At 39.4% G+C, this 19,732-nt stretch overlaps 3 protein-coding genes across 4 annotated transcripts; 2 read left to right on the top strand and 1 right to left on the bottom strand.

The window, feature by feature from the left end:
• The first annotated feature begins 54 nt into the window (after positions 1–54).
• Positions 55–3,065, top strand: bnip1b (BCL2 interacting protein 1b). The gene is given in 7 exon segments (XM_020920101.2): positions 55–369; positions 743–779; positions 782–834; positions 921–1,012; positions 1,262–1,369; positions 1,499–1,617; positions 1,841–3,065. Coding segments are annotated over 7 exon segments (690 nt in total). The 5' UTR covers positions 55–285; the 3' UTR covers positions 2,038–3,065.
• A 375-nt stretch (positions 3,066–3,440) lies between these two features.
• LOC110155902 (stanniocalcin-2-like) lies at positions 3,441–13,569 on the bottom strand. The gene is made up of 7 exons (XM_055148262.1): positions 13,202–13,569; positions 12,757–12,881; positions 11,272–11,492; positions 8,108–8,260; positions 6,310–6,452; positions 5,245–5,456; positions 3,441–4,820 (listed from the first exon to the last, which is right to left on the bottom strand). The coding sequence occupies exons 1-7, from the start codon at positions 13,343–13,345 to the stop codon at positions 4,520–4,522; spliced, it is 1,299 nt and encodes a 432-aa protein (XP_055004237.1). The 5' UTR covers positions 13,346–13,569; the 3' UTR covers positions 3,441–4,519.
• htatsf1 (HIV-1 Tat specific factor 1) lies at positions 4,711–18,167 on the top strand. 2 transcript variants are annotated; one of them, XM_020920044.2, is made up of 11 exons: positions 4,711–4,831; positions 6,831–6,983; positions 14,068–14,232; positions 14,406–14,649; positions 14,890–14,937; positions 15,016–15,170; positions 16,264–16,427; positions 16,506–16,602; positions 17,035–17,124; positions 17,228–17,365; positions 17,586–18,167. In XM_020920044.2, exons 3-11 carry the CDS (start codon positions 14,068–14,070, stop codon positions 17,844–17,846), a joined length of 1,362 nt encoding a protein of 453 aa, XP_020775703.2. In that variant the 5' UTR covers positions 4,711–4,831; positions 6,831–6,983; the 3' UTR covers positions 17,847–18,167. The 2 variants fall into 2 exon arrangements, with proteins under 2 accessions (XP_020775703.2, XP_020775702.2); XM_020920043.2 differs by lacking the exons at positions 4,711–4,831; positions 6,831–6,983 and adding an exon at positions 13,619–13,791.
• Positions 18,168–19,732: the final 1,565 nt, after the last annotated feature.

Below are 19,732 nucleotides of genomic sequence, written 5' to 3'. Positions count from 1 at the left end.
GTTTGCGTGAGTAGGCCTAAGTGTTATGTTATGTGCTTTTCTCCATGGAGATGCTATTGCTTTTTCTGTAAAGTTTCACAGTATGGCATTAAACTTTTCTATCTTCATCGAGACAAAACCAGACCAGGTTTCAGGCCGGATCTACTCTTTTTTTGACTACAGTTAGCGTAATACTGCATTTGTCATATTTAAGTTGCCGCATATACGGTACAGTCTAATATAAGTGCCTTACAACTTTGCCTTTTGTAGTATTTTGGTCCTTGGGCATGCCGTACAAAAACAAATATGGCGTCTTCGTCTGACGTTCATGTCCGAGTTTGTAGTCAAGAAATCATAAAATATGACTTGGAAATCAAAGCACTAATTCAAGTAAGGGCTGTAATTTTGCTTCCAAATCATTTACCTGTCTCCATAGTAATGGTGTTGTTTGGGGCGACGGTTTAACAACACACAGCTTAATAGTTAGCTTTAGCTGCTAACTTAACAGCGGAGGGTTTTTCCCGATCAACGCCTTTTGAGTTGGCTGCCTGGTGATTTCTAACGCCCTGTAGTTTTGAACGCATTTTAATTCTACTCCATGCATGCTGTATTAGCCACCTAAAAATTATTTTTATAAACTAAACCCAAATAAATGGTCTCAAGAAGAATGGCAGTGTTTGTAATAGAGGCCTATAAAGATGCTTTGTGTTTCTGACAGCACAGTAACTTACTACATTATCCGTGTATTTGTTGTGTTTTAAAGGACATCAGAGACTGTCCCGGGCCACAGTCTGCGCTTTCAACCTCAACTCTCAGGTCAAAGAGAAGTTCAACAAACTCAGGCTCAGAATACAGGTATAGAATACAGGTACACACTGCTATCTCGTGTTATCATCCGACCAAATGTATTTAATGTGAGGAAATTGTGTATACTTGTGCAGGACCTGGAGCAGATGGCCAAGGAGCAGGACAGAGAGTCAGACCGAATGGAAATCCAGGCAGAGACAGAGAGTCAAAGAAGACAGTTGCTCAGGTTTGAATACTGATCACATGTAATAAGTCAATGTAAATCAAATCTCAGGAAAATATTAAACTATTGGCACAGTGTCCTCGTCAAACTAAACAATGCATTTCAGAATAAATGGTTAATAAACAAATGCTATTTCATACCTGTTCATGCTATACTTTTATAATAACATCATAGACACACATGTTTTTGCAAGAAGATTCAGTAGACTTGCCAGGAAACAAATCACATTTATTTTTCTTCTGATGTTTGCAGTAATCAGACGGCCTGGAGGAAGGCGAATCTGGCCTGTAAACTGGCCATTGATAACACGGAAAAGGATGAGCTGCTGCAGAGAGGGGAGACCAACAGCACCAGACAGAGGTTAGAGTGGAGATATAATCTATGCAAGTCCATTAGAAGATTTTCTCAACTTTTCACATTGTTGTGTATTCATATCATATAATGATACCACCTATTTGTAATATTGTAATTTCACCTGTAATGATTTAGAAAAGTGACAAAGGAAAGTTTGGTGGAGACGAGCAGTAACATCACAGAGAGCTTGATGTCCATCAGCAGAATGATGGCTGAACAAGTGAAGCAGAGTGAGGACACTATCACCACTCTGGGTAAATAAACTCTTAATTTGCACACATATTTTGTGCTTTTGCTGCAGATTCAGTTTAGTGGAAGATTACTGCTGGAATCTTGCAGTCCTTGGCTGGTGAAAATCTATTATTATACAAATCAGTTGTGAATAGATTTTTAAAATTGTACTATTTTAATAGTTTATTTGGCACAGCATCACTTACTTAATCAGTGAAACTTACTTCTGTTCCTTGTACCCTGCAGCCACGTCATCTCGAACTGTGCAGGAAACAAATGAGGATTTCAAAAACATGACTGGGACAATCCACCTTGGTAGAAAACTCATCCTCAAATACAACCGGCGAGAGCTCACAGACAAACTTCTCATCTTTCTGGCTCTGGCCCTGTTCCTCGCCACTGTCCTCTATATCCTTAAGAAACGTCTCTTCCCTTTTATTTAGCAAATGGACACTCGATAAGTCACTTAAAAGTGGAGAACGCACAACCAGCCTAAAGTTTTACATTTGTTTATAAAGATGTGATCTTTGGTAACTAAACTGTGTATATTCACAAATAAGGAAAACAGGAAACTGTTACTTAAACTGTGAACAAAAATGTCTTTTATCTAATATATATATAACTTGAGAGTGAATGATTCTGTCTGCTCAAGTCTGTCTGTATGCAGATTTACAATGTTATCAGGTCAAGTAAGGGCAAGGACTTATTCAGGGCAAGACATAACAATAACCTTCCCCCACTTTCCCCATTGTCTGGATTTTTGTCTGTTTTGTTGATTTTTGTTGTCCTTTTTCCTGTGTGTTTGTTATTGATGTCTGTTTACAGTGTCACTGCCAGTCTGTTGAACAAACAGAACAATAAATGTCAATCACTTATTGTGCAGAAGTATTAGACATTTTATAGTGGTCCTGTTAACACCAAGGTACAGTAGCAGGTGTTTCTTGTCTTTATCATGGCCTTACGTCTACATTGTTTTAATAGACTACTATTCATAAATTCATCTGGTAGATTTACCAAGTCTTCGTCTTTGTTTTAATTGAATTTGAAGTAAAGCACATGCAGAGGTGAAGGCGTGAAAGCTGTACCTTTTTTTTTTTTTTTTTTTTTACCTTTTTTACCTTTTACCTTTTTTGTACCTTAATTTTTAGAATTACAATAAACAAAAATAACACCCTCAATGTCCAGGTTGCACTTGGTCTAATAGTGATACAATGCCTTGACTCTTCTTATATCCACTGTTTAAAAGCTCCCCCACTCCACCACCATTTGAAGCCTACTTTTTACCTTTCTCTTGTTTTGCAAAAGAACCACAATAATGAGCCAGTGGGGCAAATTTACAGCATTGTATTCTCTACGCACATGAAATTAACCACAGTCCCAACAGTGGCATTAATAATGTTTATTAAATCAGTCAATTCTATTTAAAATGTGTTTTTTTTACATTCATTTAAATAAAATCTTTTAAAATGTGGTGCATTTCCTGGGATTTGCTTGAGATGTGGACATTCAAGTTGATTTCAGCCTGTCCTGTAAGTGGTGCCCTGAATGTGCTCTCAAAACAACATTCAAATATAACCTGATGACCACCAAGGGATTAACACATTAAATATTCATCTTGGCACCTGTAGTGAGCAAGGGGGAAAATCAATTTTTTGTGGTAAGTAGCCTACTATGCCCTCTTTTTTTGTTTTGAAGTTCCACGACAACTGTTGTGGTGGGTGGCACTTGTCTTCATTAACATAGTATTGCTTTGTCTGGAATGTTCCACAGTATTGCATTAAACATAACCATCTTCCATTCATTCTTTTGCACTTCTTTATATTGCTTAGACTGTTTTTTATTACACACACACACACACACACACATACACACTCAAAGACTGAAAAACCAGCATCCTTATTGTGAGCAGGCTTGCGTCTGTGCAGACCTTACAAGCAGCCTGGTGAAGAGCATGGCATCTACTTGTCTCCATGGAGATGTTCTGGCTTTGCCTGGACATTCCACAGAATGGCATAAAACTTCTCCACAAAGAATGCTTCAAAGTTTAGATTCAACTTTCAGTCTCAAAGGAGTCATCCGGTGCCCGCCACCAGAAATCTTTACACCAAGCTAATTTAAAGATCTGACCTGTAATTGGACCTGGTTGCCTGTCTGCATGAAGATTATTGCCATACCTGGGGCACTTTCAGGCAAAGATATAACATTTCCATGGAGGCAGTGAAACCTCCATAATAGTTTCATAGTCTAACTTTAAGTATGAAAATGGAAAATCCCATGAAGATGAGTAAACTGAGCCTATTGGGATTCCCTAAACTATAAGGTGCCAAATTGGATCTAATCTAAACATGTCAAAGCATCTCTAACAATGGTTTTATTGTTCCCAGTCTGCGGTGTCTGTATCAGTCATGAGTGGTCCAAGGAAATCTCAGTGGTCAACCAGAAACAGGTGATGCATGTAGGGCGTGAAGGCTGGCCTAATCCAACAGGTAAGAGATGCTAGTGCTTAGTAAAGTGTCTGACTCCATCTATGTTTAATGGAGCTGCATATCTGGCAAGTGGTCATATTGTTATGCCTGAATGTGAATGAGTGAAGCTGTTCAAAGTGAGACTGAACAATATGTTACAAAACAAAGAAAAGAAAAAAACAACAACACATGAATAAATAAAAGTATTTAAATAGGTAGGAGACTGTTGTTGAGCTGCCAGCTGTGTTTTTTGCTGGACACTAAATCTCTGTTTCTGAGTCCATGCCCTTCTTTAACTGGAAGATTCTGTCAAAGAGGCCTCTGCAATGGTGAGGTAGATACATGTTTTAACCTTGTACAAATGTAAAGATTAAATAAGTTATAGCATAGCCAAACTATCATTTTTTCTACTCTTCTACTCTAGTAATAAGTGCATGTGTGGGCTCTATCCTGTAGGTTTCTATGAAGAGGTAACATTAGCTTTAACAAATGTAGACTCTGTTTCATTATCCATCAGACTGGGAGCACTCCTGTCATCCAGCTCAGGCCCCCAGAAGCTGGGCTGTGGAGGTCTTGGGACAGTGGGAGCTGGTGTGGAGGTGTTCAAAGAGGTATCTGATGGGGCAAGAAAACAGGTGCTGCTGAAACTGTCACACAGTGCCCCCCAGTGTTGGCTGCACTGTGCCCGGAGCCTCTGACTGACCCAGGAGCGAGCGTCTTCTCCACAGGACAACAGGAAGTTAATCAGCTCCACATAAGGCCTGTGAACAGGGTAAATTACAAACAGACAATTTATTTGGAAGGTCATCTGATGCTAGATGCATAATGCTTTCAACTACAAGATCTGCAGTGTAGGCAAGATATTGCCCCAAGTCACCCACAATTCCCTGTTAGTTGTTTCCTGCATATTAAGAAATACAACCGACTGTATTTATAATGGCATAATCTAACAAATATTTATTTGCCTGTATTGCAAAATTTCCCTCAAAATCCTGTAGAGGAAAATAGAAAAAACATAACAAACTTCAGCAAGAATGTTTGATGATCACATCTCTAGACTCCTACAACATCAGCCAATTATGATTATTATACATGTATTTTTGTAGTGTTAAAAACTGGTTGCTCTGGTTTGTATTAGTGATGATGAGTAGTAGTGTTGAGTAGTAGTGTAATATATTGGCTGACCCAGGAGGGAAGAGTAGGTGGAACTGGACCAGGCTGCCCGTGGTGTCCATGTGCTGCTGGAGCGCAAGGCAGAGCTGATGTTTGGAGTAGCACTCGCGCTGAAGGGAGTAGATCATGTCTTTAACAGCAGAGCAGCGCCGACTCACGCAACTGAAGCGCTGCCGCAGTCCCAATGCCATGCACCGGAGGGCGTCCTTCACATACGATTTACCCTGCAGGAGACATCCATTAGATGACTACAATGCATAACGATAATTGCAATTTACTAAAAATACTAGGCAAACTGCGAAAATGTAAGGAGTTAATCACGCATACATTTAAAAAAATAAAAACGCAGTTCGTTAGAGTGTTAATTTGTAAACAAAGTCGACCACCACACACTATTATTAATACTAACTTATAACTAATCATTTAACTGTAGCTGAAATAGCCTATTGACTACAACTGTATAGATTGTGAATAAAACAGCAAGGCTTTTACACCCTCTTCCGTGCAAGTTTCTACATGTGAGCCTTCTTTAGCGCTCACAATGATGCAACAGTCAATTAAGAGCTGTATTTGTTGAGTGTTTCATCTCTACTTAAATACTGTAACAATCAATGCCTTAAAAACTTTAAACCTAATTGTGCAATAAATCAAAAATGAGGACTTTGTTTGCAATGTCAGACCTGTACCACTCTCCAGGTCTATTCTGGTAAAGAAGGCAAGCTGTTCCTATCTGATTTCAGCCTCCTCTGAGCAGAGCACAACACCAGCCTTTATACAACATCCTCCACTAACAACCCTATGACATGACAATGAATGTAAATGTGCATTTGTTATCATTTTTAAAAGATTTTGCATTTACATGGTTATCATGATTATTAACACTGTGAAATTACCACAGCAATAGTATATGGCCAGTTTGGCAGTTTGATGTATTAAATGATTTGTAAGGTTACTATTTTTCATTTAATTGTGATTACATTGTGCCATGATCATTTGGAAGCATTAGTTAGTAAAAATCCATTATTAATTTCTTGCAAAGCACTGTGCTGAGACTTGGAATTGAACTACAGCACCCACCTGAGAGTCATAGCGTCCTGCATTGTGCAGCAGTGTCAGACAGATGTGGTGTAGTCCCTGAATCTCACAGGAGTTATTGTTGAAACAATGAAACATTCCACAGCCGACATCCCCTGAACTCACCAGACAGGACTGGATCTCTGCTGCAGGGCACAAAATCAATGAAGGAATCAAAGTATTTGTTTAACAAATTACGTTAACTCGTACTATTATCAGATTACATCACACCTAACAATATTATCAATCTTTATAAATGTTCTGTTCAGTTTAAGCATGATCACTGTTATTAGTAAACTGTTGAAGCACACCAGGTTTTTGATCTCACTGTGGAAAAATGTACTCATCAGTACAGCTCTTATTTCACAATTAAGTACAAGGAAATATTTTGATAATTAAATGAAATGAAAATCAAGATAGAGAATAGAATAGAGTATTAATAATAGCTGAAACACAGTATTTACGGCTGTGGTGGAAGGTAAGGATAAAAGTGACAATAATATAATGTATTTGTGTGATTTCAGGGAACATGTTGGACTAAAGCATTAGCCTAAAGCACTCCATATCTAGTGGCCAATGTCACCGTGTGACCTGTTGAGAGTCTGGGAAACTGGGTCCAGGCCAAGAGGAAGAACAAGAAGAGGAAGATGCCAGAACAAATCCACTTTTAATGTTCTGTAAGTAACTGGGCATAGATCCCACAGTTTGCACAGGAATGACACAATTGAATAATAATGGTGTAATATAAACCGTAAGCAAGCGCAAGCGCCATGGAAATGTTGAGATATTTTTTTCTAATATCATCACACATATAACAAGCCATTTATTTTGAAGTCTCTTTAACCCGTGTCAGTTTAGCGATTAAAAGTAAAACAAATGTGTGGAAAATGTCTGAACGCTTGAGTACAGAAGAGGCCAAACTCATTTGTTAGAGCTTGGTGAATAGTCGCAGTTGTCTCCGGTGGCCTGCCCTCATCTCTTCCTGTGCCTTGGTGGTCTGTCCCGTGGTTGGGATGTGGAGCGGTGCCCGAGGCGGAGGTCAGTCTTGGGCCGGAGGTGTCGTCACGCGCTCCCCGCTGCTGGAGGGGGCGCGAGGGGAATGTGGAACTGCGCTGCGCATTGAATTACAAAAAGCAAAGCGGCCCGGCGCGACCCGGCACGATTATGGGGACGGGCACGCGGTCTTACAGTGAGCCTGATATAGGCTATCGTTTAGATTAAAAGCCCACCCTTCTGTGGAGACTGTACGGCATCCTGAGAAACATTATCTTTATGATGAAGTGATCAGCCAACGTAAACGAGATAAAAATAAAAGTAAAGGTGGCATGGCAGTCCAAAGTCGTAGTGCCCGCACATTACAAACCTGTTGTTCATTACCGGCCTATTACTAGCCAATTAAGACTAATGGGATCAAAAGACTAACTCTGATTGTGCTCATCTAATAAACACGGAAAGCCTTTGTTAGCGGCACAGAGTATCACTAATTGATCTCTGCGCTCTTTTTCATTGTATCGTTGCGTTTACAATTCTTCGGTATTCCACTCAAGACATTTACATATACATTTTTGCTGCAATGGTCCTGTTATATAAAGTTTGATATTGCATCACACTTTAAGTCATATGAGGCCAATACGTTGCACAACAATTAGTCCACCTGAAGAATTAATTCATTATTGGGTTTTATTTAAATTTTATGTTCGACTGTGTAAGTTGTGCCATGTTATTGATTTATTGTTTTTAATGTAGTTTGGAAGAATTTAACAAATTCGATTGTGCAGTTCGTGCGTGCCACGCGTCTCACCTGTGCTTTGTAGAGTCAGTCGTCTTTTAGCTTGAGATATTTGCTTCTCCTGAAAGTCCAGCGGCTCTGTGCTCAGCGCCTGTTGAGCGGCCAAAGCCACCAAAAACGCCCAAAACATATGTGCCCTGTGCGCTGACATGTTCATGGGTCCGTCTCAGTTCGTCTCTGTTTGTTCACGACCAAAGCGCAGTGCCAGGAGGAGTGTTGACTTGCAGGAGTTCCTAGTATTTGGGCTGTAATATATAAGGGTGCGAGAGTGTGCGCGCTTCTGAGTCTTCTGAGTTCTATCTAGACCAATCAGAGCGAAGCCACGTGGACGCGCGCCGGGACGAGGACAGGGCGCAGTTTATTCATTGATGAGAAATTGAGGGAATCGCCGTAGTGCATGCGTGAAGATTATGACAATGTGTAGGTTGTTGTATTGGGAAGTTTGAAAATTGATAGACCAGTGGGATCGTGCGTAATGCGTATATGGCACAACCGCATATTACGCCAGTCATTACTGAACACCATAGCCTATTTTTTTAACCTACATTTAAATAGTGGGCTAATGCAACTCAAATTCGTCTGTTGTAAGAATACACAGTAGCAGAATGTTGTTGCTGTGCTGTACTGGTTAACAACAAGATGTTGGTGAGTATGACTGCTCTATTCACGATTGTGCAGTTTGCATTTGTTGGGTTACGGCAACTAACCCAGTGCATGTCTAATCTGAATCATTTTAGGACTGTGGTCGACTGACAGCTATTTGATATACAACACATATTTGTGTTCCAATGAAAGGTTGGATTGTTACAATCACAAGACGGGCTCTACTCTACAATTGAATGGAAAATATTTATCATAATCCTCATAATGTCTCAGCACATAGAGCTGGTTGCGTCTTTGGAACAGCTTTGGCTCTCAAGATGTCTCTACTCAATTAACACAAAGCCAGTCGTGCGTGCACGCGCGCATGCCTGCGCGTGTCAATGCGCGTTTGAGGTTTAGCAGCTGGCTTTTTGACTGGAGGACGTGCAGTAAGGAACGTATCCAAGACCAGAGACTCGTATTTTGGAAAAGTTGTGACAGTGAATTGGACTACATGATCCGCAGTTTAGGCCTACATGCAAGCTCATGCCTTTGGAGTCACGTGTTCATAATGTACCTGTCAGGTCTGTAAGGTCGAATTGATTAAGGAGTTGATTGGGATGTCTCCTATAGGTTATGTATGATTCCTGCTAAATAGTGAGAAAACTATTGCAATAACTCACTGGTAAAGAAATTGAACATGTGTCTCTCCAAATCTATGATGTCTGTGATGTAGTGTAGAAATCGTAAAGAGCTACTGATTTGACTAGAACAGGAAGAGTAAATTTCTATGTGACATATTTTATTAGATTAGCATCATAGTATGTGAACAGTGCAGGCTGACTTCACACTTTCCATTTAAACTGGTCTCTAGCACTTATGCTGTCATCTCCATCAGTGCTTCCTGTCCTAGCCGGGGATGACTTCAGGAAGTGCGTATGGTAAGACTGCGGGATGGGACTCCACAGGAGGGTATCACTCGTCCAGACGCCTCCATGTTTGTTGAACTTTCCCGCTCATTTTCCGTGTCATGCCTACTTCAAAACAACATCCCCATCGCCTCACACAACCCCTGGGTGACCACCCACACTACAACCTTTCACCCCGACACACAGCACACACGCTCACATGCTCCGAGCGGCACATCAACACAGACAGCCCCCCTCCCATGGACAAACAGGGCCCTCTACTTCTTCCACATGACCACTACAGTAAACAACACTCCAGTCTGGATAGTGATAGGTCTCACAAAGTGATTGGACATTCTGTTGACCGTTTTTTCTGTATCAGTGTTTTTTGTATTTTTGTTATAGATATCCAAATGAAAGTTCCTCATATGCTGAACCTGTGATGTCATCTGAGAACTTGTAAACTTTTGTCCAATTGACAAATTGAATTTCTCTTTTGCAATGGATTCTACCTGGACGACTGAGGGATTTTTCACAGAACCTGTAATAAATTCCAGTATCTTACTAATTAGACTTGGTCATATTAATTGATTGTTTAAGAAGATTCAGTGATTTAATATTTTCAATAAATGTTCCTGATTACTCATTGTTGTGTAAATAGAAAGCTAGAAATTAATCGAAAGAATTTGAAAATGAATGAATAAAATAGAAATGAATAACATAGTAATTCGGTTGTTGCACATACATTTCTGTAGTAAATTTAGCTAAGCTTCATTTGAACAGCTATTTAACAGACATTTGACTTGTTGTTTTTACTGTTATTAAAAGCATAAATTACTTAGCAGGAGTTTCTGAAACAACAGACCTGAAAAACATATTTGCGTTATCAAGGGTTGCCCCCCTTCAAAACAAGACCCCAATCAATAGAGGTTACGCAATCAACCAGACAGAAAAACATAAAAATTGAAGTGTGTCCATCAAAGTCTCAGGAGCCTCTGTCCCAAAAGAATTCAGAGATTCACAAAAACAATCAACAGATTTTTTTTTTAATTAAGGTAAATATATATGAGCTGAACTTAACTACATTTTCCCCCATTTTGCCTGAATTGACTACAGCTTTTAAGAACCATACAGGTCAAGAAAACAAGCTCAGGTTGATGTGTTAATTCAATAAAAAATGCACACAATTATTTACAACTACATCAAATTTACAAGCTTGAGTTGAGGATGTAAACTTGAAAGCAATATGACCAATTACATGGGTTGGTATTAAAGGCTATTTGTGAATAGAAAATGTGAAGAACAAAGGTCCTGATAAATGATCTGTATTTTGCCAACGTTTGAGATGCTGTCCACAGTACTGTATGCTCAGCACATCTTCATTCCCACGGTACCCATAAAAGGTATTACTCAAAGCTTGAAGTTATAGATGGCACACCAGTTTATGTGCATCTACAAAAGAGACATAGAATTTAATTACAAACTGTGAAGATTATGATGTAGTAGAGCTGTGTGTTGAGCACAGCAGACAGATTATGTGGTGGTCATTCAATACCAACAGCCTGAATTGGCTGTAGATTAGCTGTACATTTCCACCCACTTAACGTCAGATGGCCTAACAATAAAATGATGCTATGGTGAAAAAAATCACATTTGCCACATTTTAAACAAGTTTAGACCAACCTCATGGAGTGTGGGGTCCTGTAACAGCCGCTGGGGCAGGGTCTATGGATTCGCTCTGTTCAGGTGGAGGCACTGCATTTGAACCAGTCGGACTGTCTTCTTTTTTTTCCCCAGACAAGAATTCATGAATGGCTTTTTCTATCTGCGGCCTGAAAGTGTGGTTCATTTTAGGATCGACCACTTGAGTTATAATTCGGTCCACACCTGACTCCAACATCCCAGATCTGAAAACACAACAGATATCACCCCCCAATACATTATCCACTGCTCAAAAAATGAAAGGAAAACTTTGAAAACACATAATATTTTTATAGATATTTTGAAAAATCTCCACATTGAGACTGAGCAGTGTCTTAGGAACAAAAGGATGCCACCTCTTTTAATGGAACAACAGGTGCACTAGAGTGGCAACAGTGAGACAACTCCTAAAACAAGACTAGTTTTGCATGTGGAGAGATTTCAAGTTTCTCCCTCTTGATCTTTTTTGGCTGGTTTTCCACTAGTGTTGGCTTTGGCTGGAGTGATTATCACTACTGGGACAATAAGGCCATTCTTTAACCTTACAGAAGTTACACAGATTGTCCCACTTCTCCAGGATGGCACATCTGCAGATTCTGCATGTGCCGTTGCAAGATTTAATGTGTCTCCAGAATATGGAGGAGATTTCAGGAGACAGGCAGTTACTCTAGGAGAGCAGGAAAGTGCCGTAGAAGGTCCTGAACTCATCAGTAGGACCCATATTTGCTCTTTTGTGCAAAGAGGAACCGGTTGAGCACTGCCCTTGCCCTACAGAATGACATCCAGAACAGGTTCACCATGTGCACCTGTGCCAGATGTAACTGTCTGGTGTCTGGAGAAGACAAGGAGAATGCTATGCTGCCTGCAACATGGTTCAGCATGAGTGGCTCAGTGATGGTCTGGGGAGGCATATATATGGAGGGACGCACAGACCTCTACTGGCTAGAAAATGGTAGTCTGACTGCCATTAGGTATGCGGATGAAATCCTTGAACCCACTGTCAGACCCTACGCTGGTGTGGTAGGTCCTGGGACTGGGTTCCTCCTGATGCACGACAATGCCCGGCTTCATGTGACAAGAGTATGTAGGCAGTACATGGAGGATGAAGGGACTGATACAATTGAATGGCCATCACGATCACCTGACTTAAACTCGATAGAACACCTCTGAGACATTATGTTTGGGTCCATTAGACGCCACCAGATTGTTCCTCAGACTCTACAGGAGCTCAGTGATGCCCTTACACTGATCTTGGAGGACATCTCACAAGACACCATCCATCGTCTCATTAGGAGTATGCCATGAAGTTGTCAGACATGCACGCAAGCATGTGGGGGCCACACAAGATACTGAGAAGCATTTTTAGTTGCAGAAATTACATTTTGGCTAAATGGACTAGCCTGCCACATTATTATTTCACTATAAATTTCAGGGTGTTTATAAAATTAAGCATACAAGCAGAGGACTTACTGCACTACTTTTTGCCTAAGTCCGTTCCTCATCTGGTTCTTGTTGATGGTGGAGGTCCACTCCTGAGTACCTAGGTCAGTGGTCACAAAGTTGTCCACTTTCTGCCTTAGGTTCTGGTAGGCAGGCTGAAATAAAACAATACATACATGAAACTAATACTCTGCTATGTATTATGAACTGAACAAATATCACGTCTGTTCAAGTACGGAATATGTGTATAGTTATTTTTGAAATAACCCAATAATAATAATACATTGTAATGAACATCTTGCTCCTTGTGCAGCTTGCAATATTCCTCATCCAACTTTAAAAATAAAATAGTTTCTTATGTATCTTTCTTATACATTTCATACAAATACATAGAAATCACTACAGGTGTTAGACATGTTTTATTTGCAATCTTTTTTTATTTTTTTTATTAAAATGCATTTAAAATTATATGCACCTTGGTGTCGACGTCTGCTAAACAGTCGCGGCGAAACTCGTCAAAAAGACCTCTGTTTTTCAAATGTTCTACGATCAGCGCGATGAGCTGAGGGTCTCCCGGGGGCAGATTGGCTCCGTTCACACTGCCGCTTCCTTCCGCCATCACTATCTAAAATAAATATGTTATTTACATGAATCTCCAGATTATTTTTCGAATTAGAACAATCTTGCAGGATACTTCATAGAATTGACTCAAGGCTAACATACTAGCAGTTTGTTTACACAAATTGTGTGCGTTGGATTTAGTCGCTGTCTTTATGTAGTAAATTGTCCCCAATAGTCGCCTTTGCGGTCCGTGGAAAACGGTAGACGCTGTGTTTACAATCAAACGGTACTTCCGTGGTCACCACACATGCGCATCATGACATTGACATCGGAAGCACATCATTCAATTCTGCTAGCGCAATATGGATCCCCTACGTTTAGGAGGGATTATAAAGTTATGGATTTGACCATTTTCGATTGTATACGTACATACATATACATAATAAATATAACTTAATATAAATCACCCCAGGATCTATTGGACTGACAACCGCTACAGGCAAAGTTGGTATTTTCAGATAATATATCGTGGCTAACAATACATTAGCACTGTTAATGTAGCTTACCTTTTGACTGATGTGTACATGTGTGTCACTCAGCTCTGATCTATGAAGTACTGTGGTCCGTTATGCTGCTTACTAAATGGTGTAACTTTATGCATTGTTGGAGCTAGGGTTTTGTTTTGAAATATCCTATCCATGATGTGTAGTGATGTTGATTAAAAGAGAGAATTAACATAAAATATCACAAGGACTTTGCCTGATGGTTCTTTTGTTGCAGATGAGCGGGGGATCGGACTCGAATAAAGAGTTCATGGAGCAGTTGCGGATGCAGGAGATGTACGGTCAGAGAAACTCGGATGGCTCGGACCCGTACACTTACACTGACCCCGAGGATGGCACTGTTTACGACTGGGATCACGAGAAGAAGGCCTGGTTCCCGAAAGTAACAACTTCTTTCTATTTTTTGCAATAGCATTCGCTATTTTCAGTCTTCTGTTATATTCTGGTTCCAATCCGACTTAATTTTTCTTATTTATTAGAAGCTAAACATGTCACTGTCTGTGTTCAAAATGTTCTGCATTAATTGTATTCAAAATTATGAATATCCCTCTGCAGATTACTGAGGACTTTCTTGCAGCCTACCAGGCTAACTATGGCTTCAATGAAGAAGGAAATCCAGATGCACACAGTGCAACATCAGCCAGTGGTGAACCAGCCACTTCAGAGCAATCCACTAAGCCTCCAGTAACTGAGAAACCACCTGAGGTCACCCAAATCCCAACCACGGAGGTGCAGGAAGCAAAGCCAGACAAGATGCAGGATGTGAAGCAGAAAGGGGAGAAGAGGAAAGCAGAGCAGGGTAACATCCATGTGTTATACACTATAATTTAGATTAGACTTTTATAAAATGTCTAAAATTGTTGTTTCTGTTTATTTCTTGAAACAGCAGTTATATAAGTAAAATGGGCCATAAACACACCTGTTCAATAATTTTAAATTTACAGCATAACTGAGTACTGACTGTTGCCATCCCTTCTGTCCAACTCAAATGTGATATTTCTTGATCTTAATAATAATAAATGTATTTATATTTGTTTAGGATGGTTTGACATTGATGAGGACAAAAATACAAATGTCTACGTCTCAGGTTGGTGTTAGTTACTGCGTTTTTCCCCATTTCTCTTATTTTCTCTCTCTCCCAATGTCTTGTGTTCTCCATCCTTAGGTCTGCCCCCTGACATTGGGGCAGATGAGTTTGCTGAACTGATGTCCAAATGTGGCATTGTTATGAAAGACCCAATCACTGAGGAGTACAAGGTTAAACTCTATAAGGACAAAGAGGGAAATCTAAAAGGAGATGGCCTCTGCTGCTATTTAAAGGTATTTATAGTTGAACCTACCATCTGTAAGTTTTTTGTTTTGTTTTGGGGTTTTTTAACCAGTAGATGGCAGATGTGAAACCTGTTCCCGCTCACCTGCCCTTGGTTCAGATTCACCTGTCCTCTCTGGTCTTCTTCTGTCAGGCCAAACCTGGCACCCTGGCACACTGGCACACTGGCACACAGCAATAACACAAATAGAATCTACTAGTGATGGGAGAACACAACAAGGTACTCATGTGTAGATGAGGCATCAAAGTGCCATCTGGTAGTTTAAAAAATGCACTTCTGTGACTTCCTATGCAGAAATGTTAACACACTGCATGGGTCATTAAATTAAAAATAGTTACTAAATTGTGATAGAAGAGAGAACTGAGCCTGAAAGGTGTGCAGTCTTATGTAATTAAAGCAAATAACAGCCTTTTATACACTGAAGTAGGCTATAGGTGTAGCATTAAGCTCTAAATGATTATATAAAATATCTTGAAACCACTATGGGAAGTTAGAGATAGAACAATCTGAGATGGCTTTAAAAATTGAGAAACTACAAGTATGTTAAGACTGTGACCAGCAGACTTTTCTACTTGTGAGGTATGTGTAAATTGACCATATTAGATGTGTTAACAAATTCTGTCTAACAAATCAAGGGCTATAGTTTGCCAATACTGCTATTACCTTAACAGACTGATATGTGTAACCTCTGAATTGAGTTCTACACATCAGTCTGTGATAGTTCTCACTGAAAGTGAGCATTCAGTCAAACACACAAACTTTTGCTAAATCCAGTTGTGAGAAAAGCTCAGGAGTCTTACCCGTACACAAATGTATACGGTGGTTATCTCTGCATATTTTTCACAAACAGAATATTAATACCTATTTCTACTAAAATAGGCCAAAGTACGTCTGTCAGCATCACCATGTTTTGGTTCATTTGGCACTGGCTTCCGCACAAACCACAGTGCTGCTCTGTGATTTGTAAGTTATCTATCACATGCAAACGATCCAGTCGGAGCTGTTTTAAGACGGATTCTCAAGAGTTTGTGAAAATTGCAGCTATCTATTACTGATGATTCTCCTCACTGTGATTTTTGCAGAAAGAGTCTGTGGAGCTTGCTGTGCGTCTCATTGATGAGTCTGAAGTACGTGGTTACAAACTACATGTGGAGGCAGCACGATTTGAACTAAAGGGAGCTTATGATGCCAGTAAGAAGAAAAAGAAGAACAAGGACTACAAGAAAAAACTCAAAATGCAACAAAAGTATGTGCATGTTTCATTATTATATAAACATTTATTTAAAAACAAAAAGTTATTGAAAGTTTTTTGGGGGGTTTGCAGGCAGTTGGATTGGAGGCCAGAGAAGCAAGGAGAAGCAAGGAAGAGGCACGAAAAAGTTGTGATCATCAGGAACATGTTTCATCCCAGCGACTTTGAGGTAAAAAGGTCCCTTTTAGTGTTCCTTATTCAGAATACAAATGATCCTCTTTTGAATGCCTATTTCATTTTGAGTTTTGCTGCAACTTGACAAAACGGTCAATGGCATATGGTCCTGTGCCACATTTTCACCTGTACACACATCGAACAGTCATGCACTAGTGAATAAGGTACAAAACTTTTCTGTGCAATCATAATAGGCACAGGAATTGATTCCTGTGTATAAATGATGGTATGGAGATTGAACAGGAAGAGACATTTTTGTGTACAGGGGCTTTCTGTATGTGTCATTGTGTCAGTATTGTTCGGTGTTATTGTAAATTGCTTGTTTGTGAGTGATGTTTGAGGAGACCGATACAGTGACTAAGCTTAAAATAACAATATAGATGAAAGTACAGCTGTAAATAAATTTTTTCTGTGTGGTCTTTTGTAGGAGGACCCTCTTGTATTGAATGAGTACAGAGAAGATCTTCGAACTGAATGTGAAAAGTTTGGTGAGGTCAAGAAAGTCATAATCTTTGATGTAAGTTAAGCTCATATGCCAGTTTATTTTACAGAAATTGTCATTTGAATATTTTAGTTGGAGTCTAAATGAATTTAATTAATATTACTGTGTTGTGAATCAGAGACATCCTGATGGTGTGGCCTCTGTGGCGTTTAAAGAACCAGAAGTGGCTGATGCTTGTATCCAGTCATTTAACGGCCGCTGGTTTGGGGGACGGCAACTCACTGCTCTGCCTTGGGACGGGACCACTGACTTCCAGGTATAATTCTACTGCTATGTTCAAATCTACAATATAAAAAGAAGGGTACTTTAAAGATTTTGTCATGGCTTCAACAAATGGAATTAGCTAAGTGTGTCTACAATTTTTATATTTACTACCAACTATTTCTGTAATAATTATTGCAGTGTAGATTACCAGGCTACTAAAGAAATACCCTCCCTGTATTTTTGTTGACAATGTATAATTTATTATCTTTTAGGTTGAAGAAACGGCACGAGAACGTGAGGAGCGTCTCAAAGGCTGGTCCTCTTTTCTCCAAAGTGGAGAAAAAGCCCAAGTGGATGAGAGTGCAAGTACAGCTAAACCACCACAAGAGGGCCCCACCACAAATACCACAAATAACACTCCTAAGAGCACTGAGCCAGAATCAAACCCAGCAGAGGAACCACAGTCAACACAAAATGATGAAGACATGGATTCCACAGATAGCAGCCTGGCAGGAAGTGATGAAGAGGCTTAAGTTCCACTGAAACACATTCAAACTGTGTGGACAGTATTAAAAGGAAGATGTATAATACTGGAGAAACTGGACATTTACTGAACATATATGTTTTTGTGATTTGTAAACCAAGAAAAAAATGGTCAGAATCTCGCCATTTCTTCATATTTCATAGTTAATTTTCTGTGTGTCTTCACTATTGTGTTCTAATTGTTTGCGAATGTGGTGTACAGCCCAACTGTATTTTGTTTGATACATTTTTTTTGTATGGCGCTTACATGAAGATTATGCCAATACCGAAAAGATTAAATAAATTATTCACTTTTTCACCTTCCAATAAAACTACAGCTGGGAAATTATGACTTTTATAAAATTACTAATAATTCTCTGCCAGTTCATTTGCATCTGTTATTTTCATAGTTCTTCTTTATCTTCCACACTCTCAGATATGTGGAGCACTGGCAAAAAACTAAAATAAAGCCTCAACACAAACAAATACCACTCTCTTTTTTTTGCAAATCAAAATTAGTTGTTTAAAACATGCAAAACTATAACAACATAATACAATTATCAAATATAGTTGGAACTAAAGATTACATAAAGAATCACTTCTGCAAATACTTGAGCACTCCCTTGGTAAACTACAGTTTTCAGTGGTTTAACCAAACTGGGTTTAAATCAGGATGCAAAATAATGAACTGGGCATCATATAAAAATCTTATTAAATATATTATTATAAAGACTTGATTGCAAGAGGAAAGTGATACTCCAGTGATACCTGCACCACAGTTTGAGAACCACTGCACTAGAGCATTTATTAAGTAGAATCTCAGTTTGTTGGCTTGAATGATTGACTGTGGATACTGAAAATGATTCTCTTAGCACCTGCATTTACAAATTAATTTACAGTAGTTAGATACACCAACAGCAACATTAGACGGTAAACTATAGACTGTAAACTAATATTACATTTGGCTCATTTTGACCGAACCCAACATCTGATTGGCCAGTAATGTTTACACTTTAGATTATGAACAGTGGGAAATTGTCACCTCCTGCGAGAGCTCCACAAAAGAGTTGTGAGCAGCTTTTTGTGCCATGTTTGAACAGCATCAGATTCATAATAAGGATGTGGGTCAGTGTTCAGCTTGACAGACTCCTTTGTCCCAACACAAGAGCAGGACGAACATAATGAAAACAGTATTGTCTTTAGATTACATGTAATTACAGAGCATTATCAATTTCATCAAACAATTCAATTTCTTTTTTCTTCTCAACAAAGAAAGAAAAACTAGGTTACCAATTATGGCCCCTGGCTTTGGTCAAAAATAACTTGCATTATTGATAATGTTTTATGGGGCCACAATCTGGTATCAGTGACTGAAAATGTCACTATAAACAGTTGACTAAAACTGACTTCTGATTTTGGGTATTGAGGTAACGTAGGATGCAGTATTTAATATTTCAAAACTATAGGCAATAATTATATTTAGGCTTATTTATTTATGGTTGTCAGATTAGAGACTTGACTCAAGCCAAAAACAGTAAAACTAAAATCAGTATTTCTGCGACAATTTGCCCCCCCAAACTGATTTTATGGATAAAGTTTGAACCAGGCCCTGGCCCCTGATGTAGGGATCGAGGCTTTGAAGTATTCAGCCTTTAAAGGTCTGAATATTTACACTCAAGTTTGTTAGACTATTGGCGATGCACTACTACACTACTGTTTCTCAATTCCAGGACCTTCCTCCAAAGACCATTTTGTAGCATTCCTGTTGGCTTCTCTAAAGCAGAGCCAAGTGTCCTGGTTATAACTCCTGGGAATGAACAATCAAATATTAACTCCAAACTATTCAGTCATCTTACATAGGTATTCTGCCGTAAAACTTCTGCCTCGGGAGCTCAAA

This window comes from Boleophthalmus pectinirostris, unplaced genomic scaffold (genome assembly GCF_026225935.1).
Source record: "Boleophthalmus pectinirostris isolate CB_2022bp ecotype Guang Dong unplaced genomic scaffold, ASM2622593v1 HiC_scaffold_12, whole genome shotgun sequence".
Lineage (NCBI taxonomy): Eukaryota > Metazoa > Chordata > Actinopteri > Gobiiformes > Gobiidae > Boleophthalmus > Boleophthalmus pectinirostris.
Note: the sequence above shows the minus strand (reverse complement) of the source record. Positions and strands in the feature narration are given on the sequence as shown.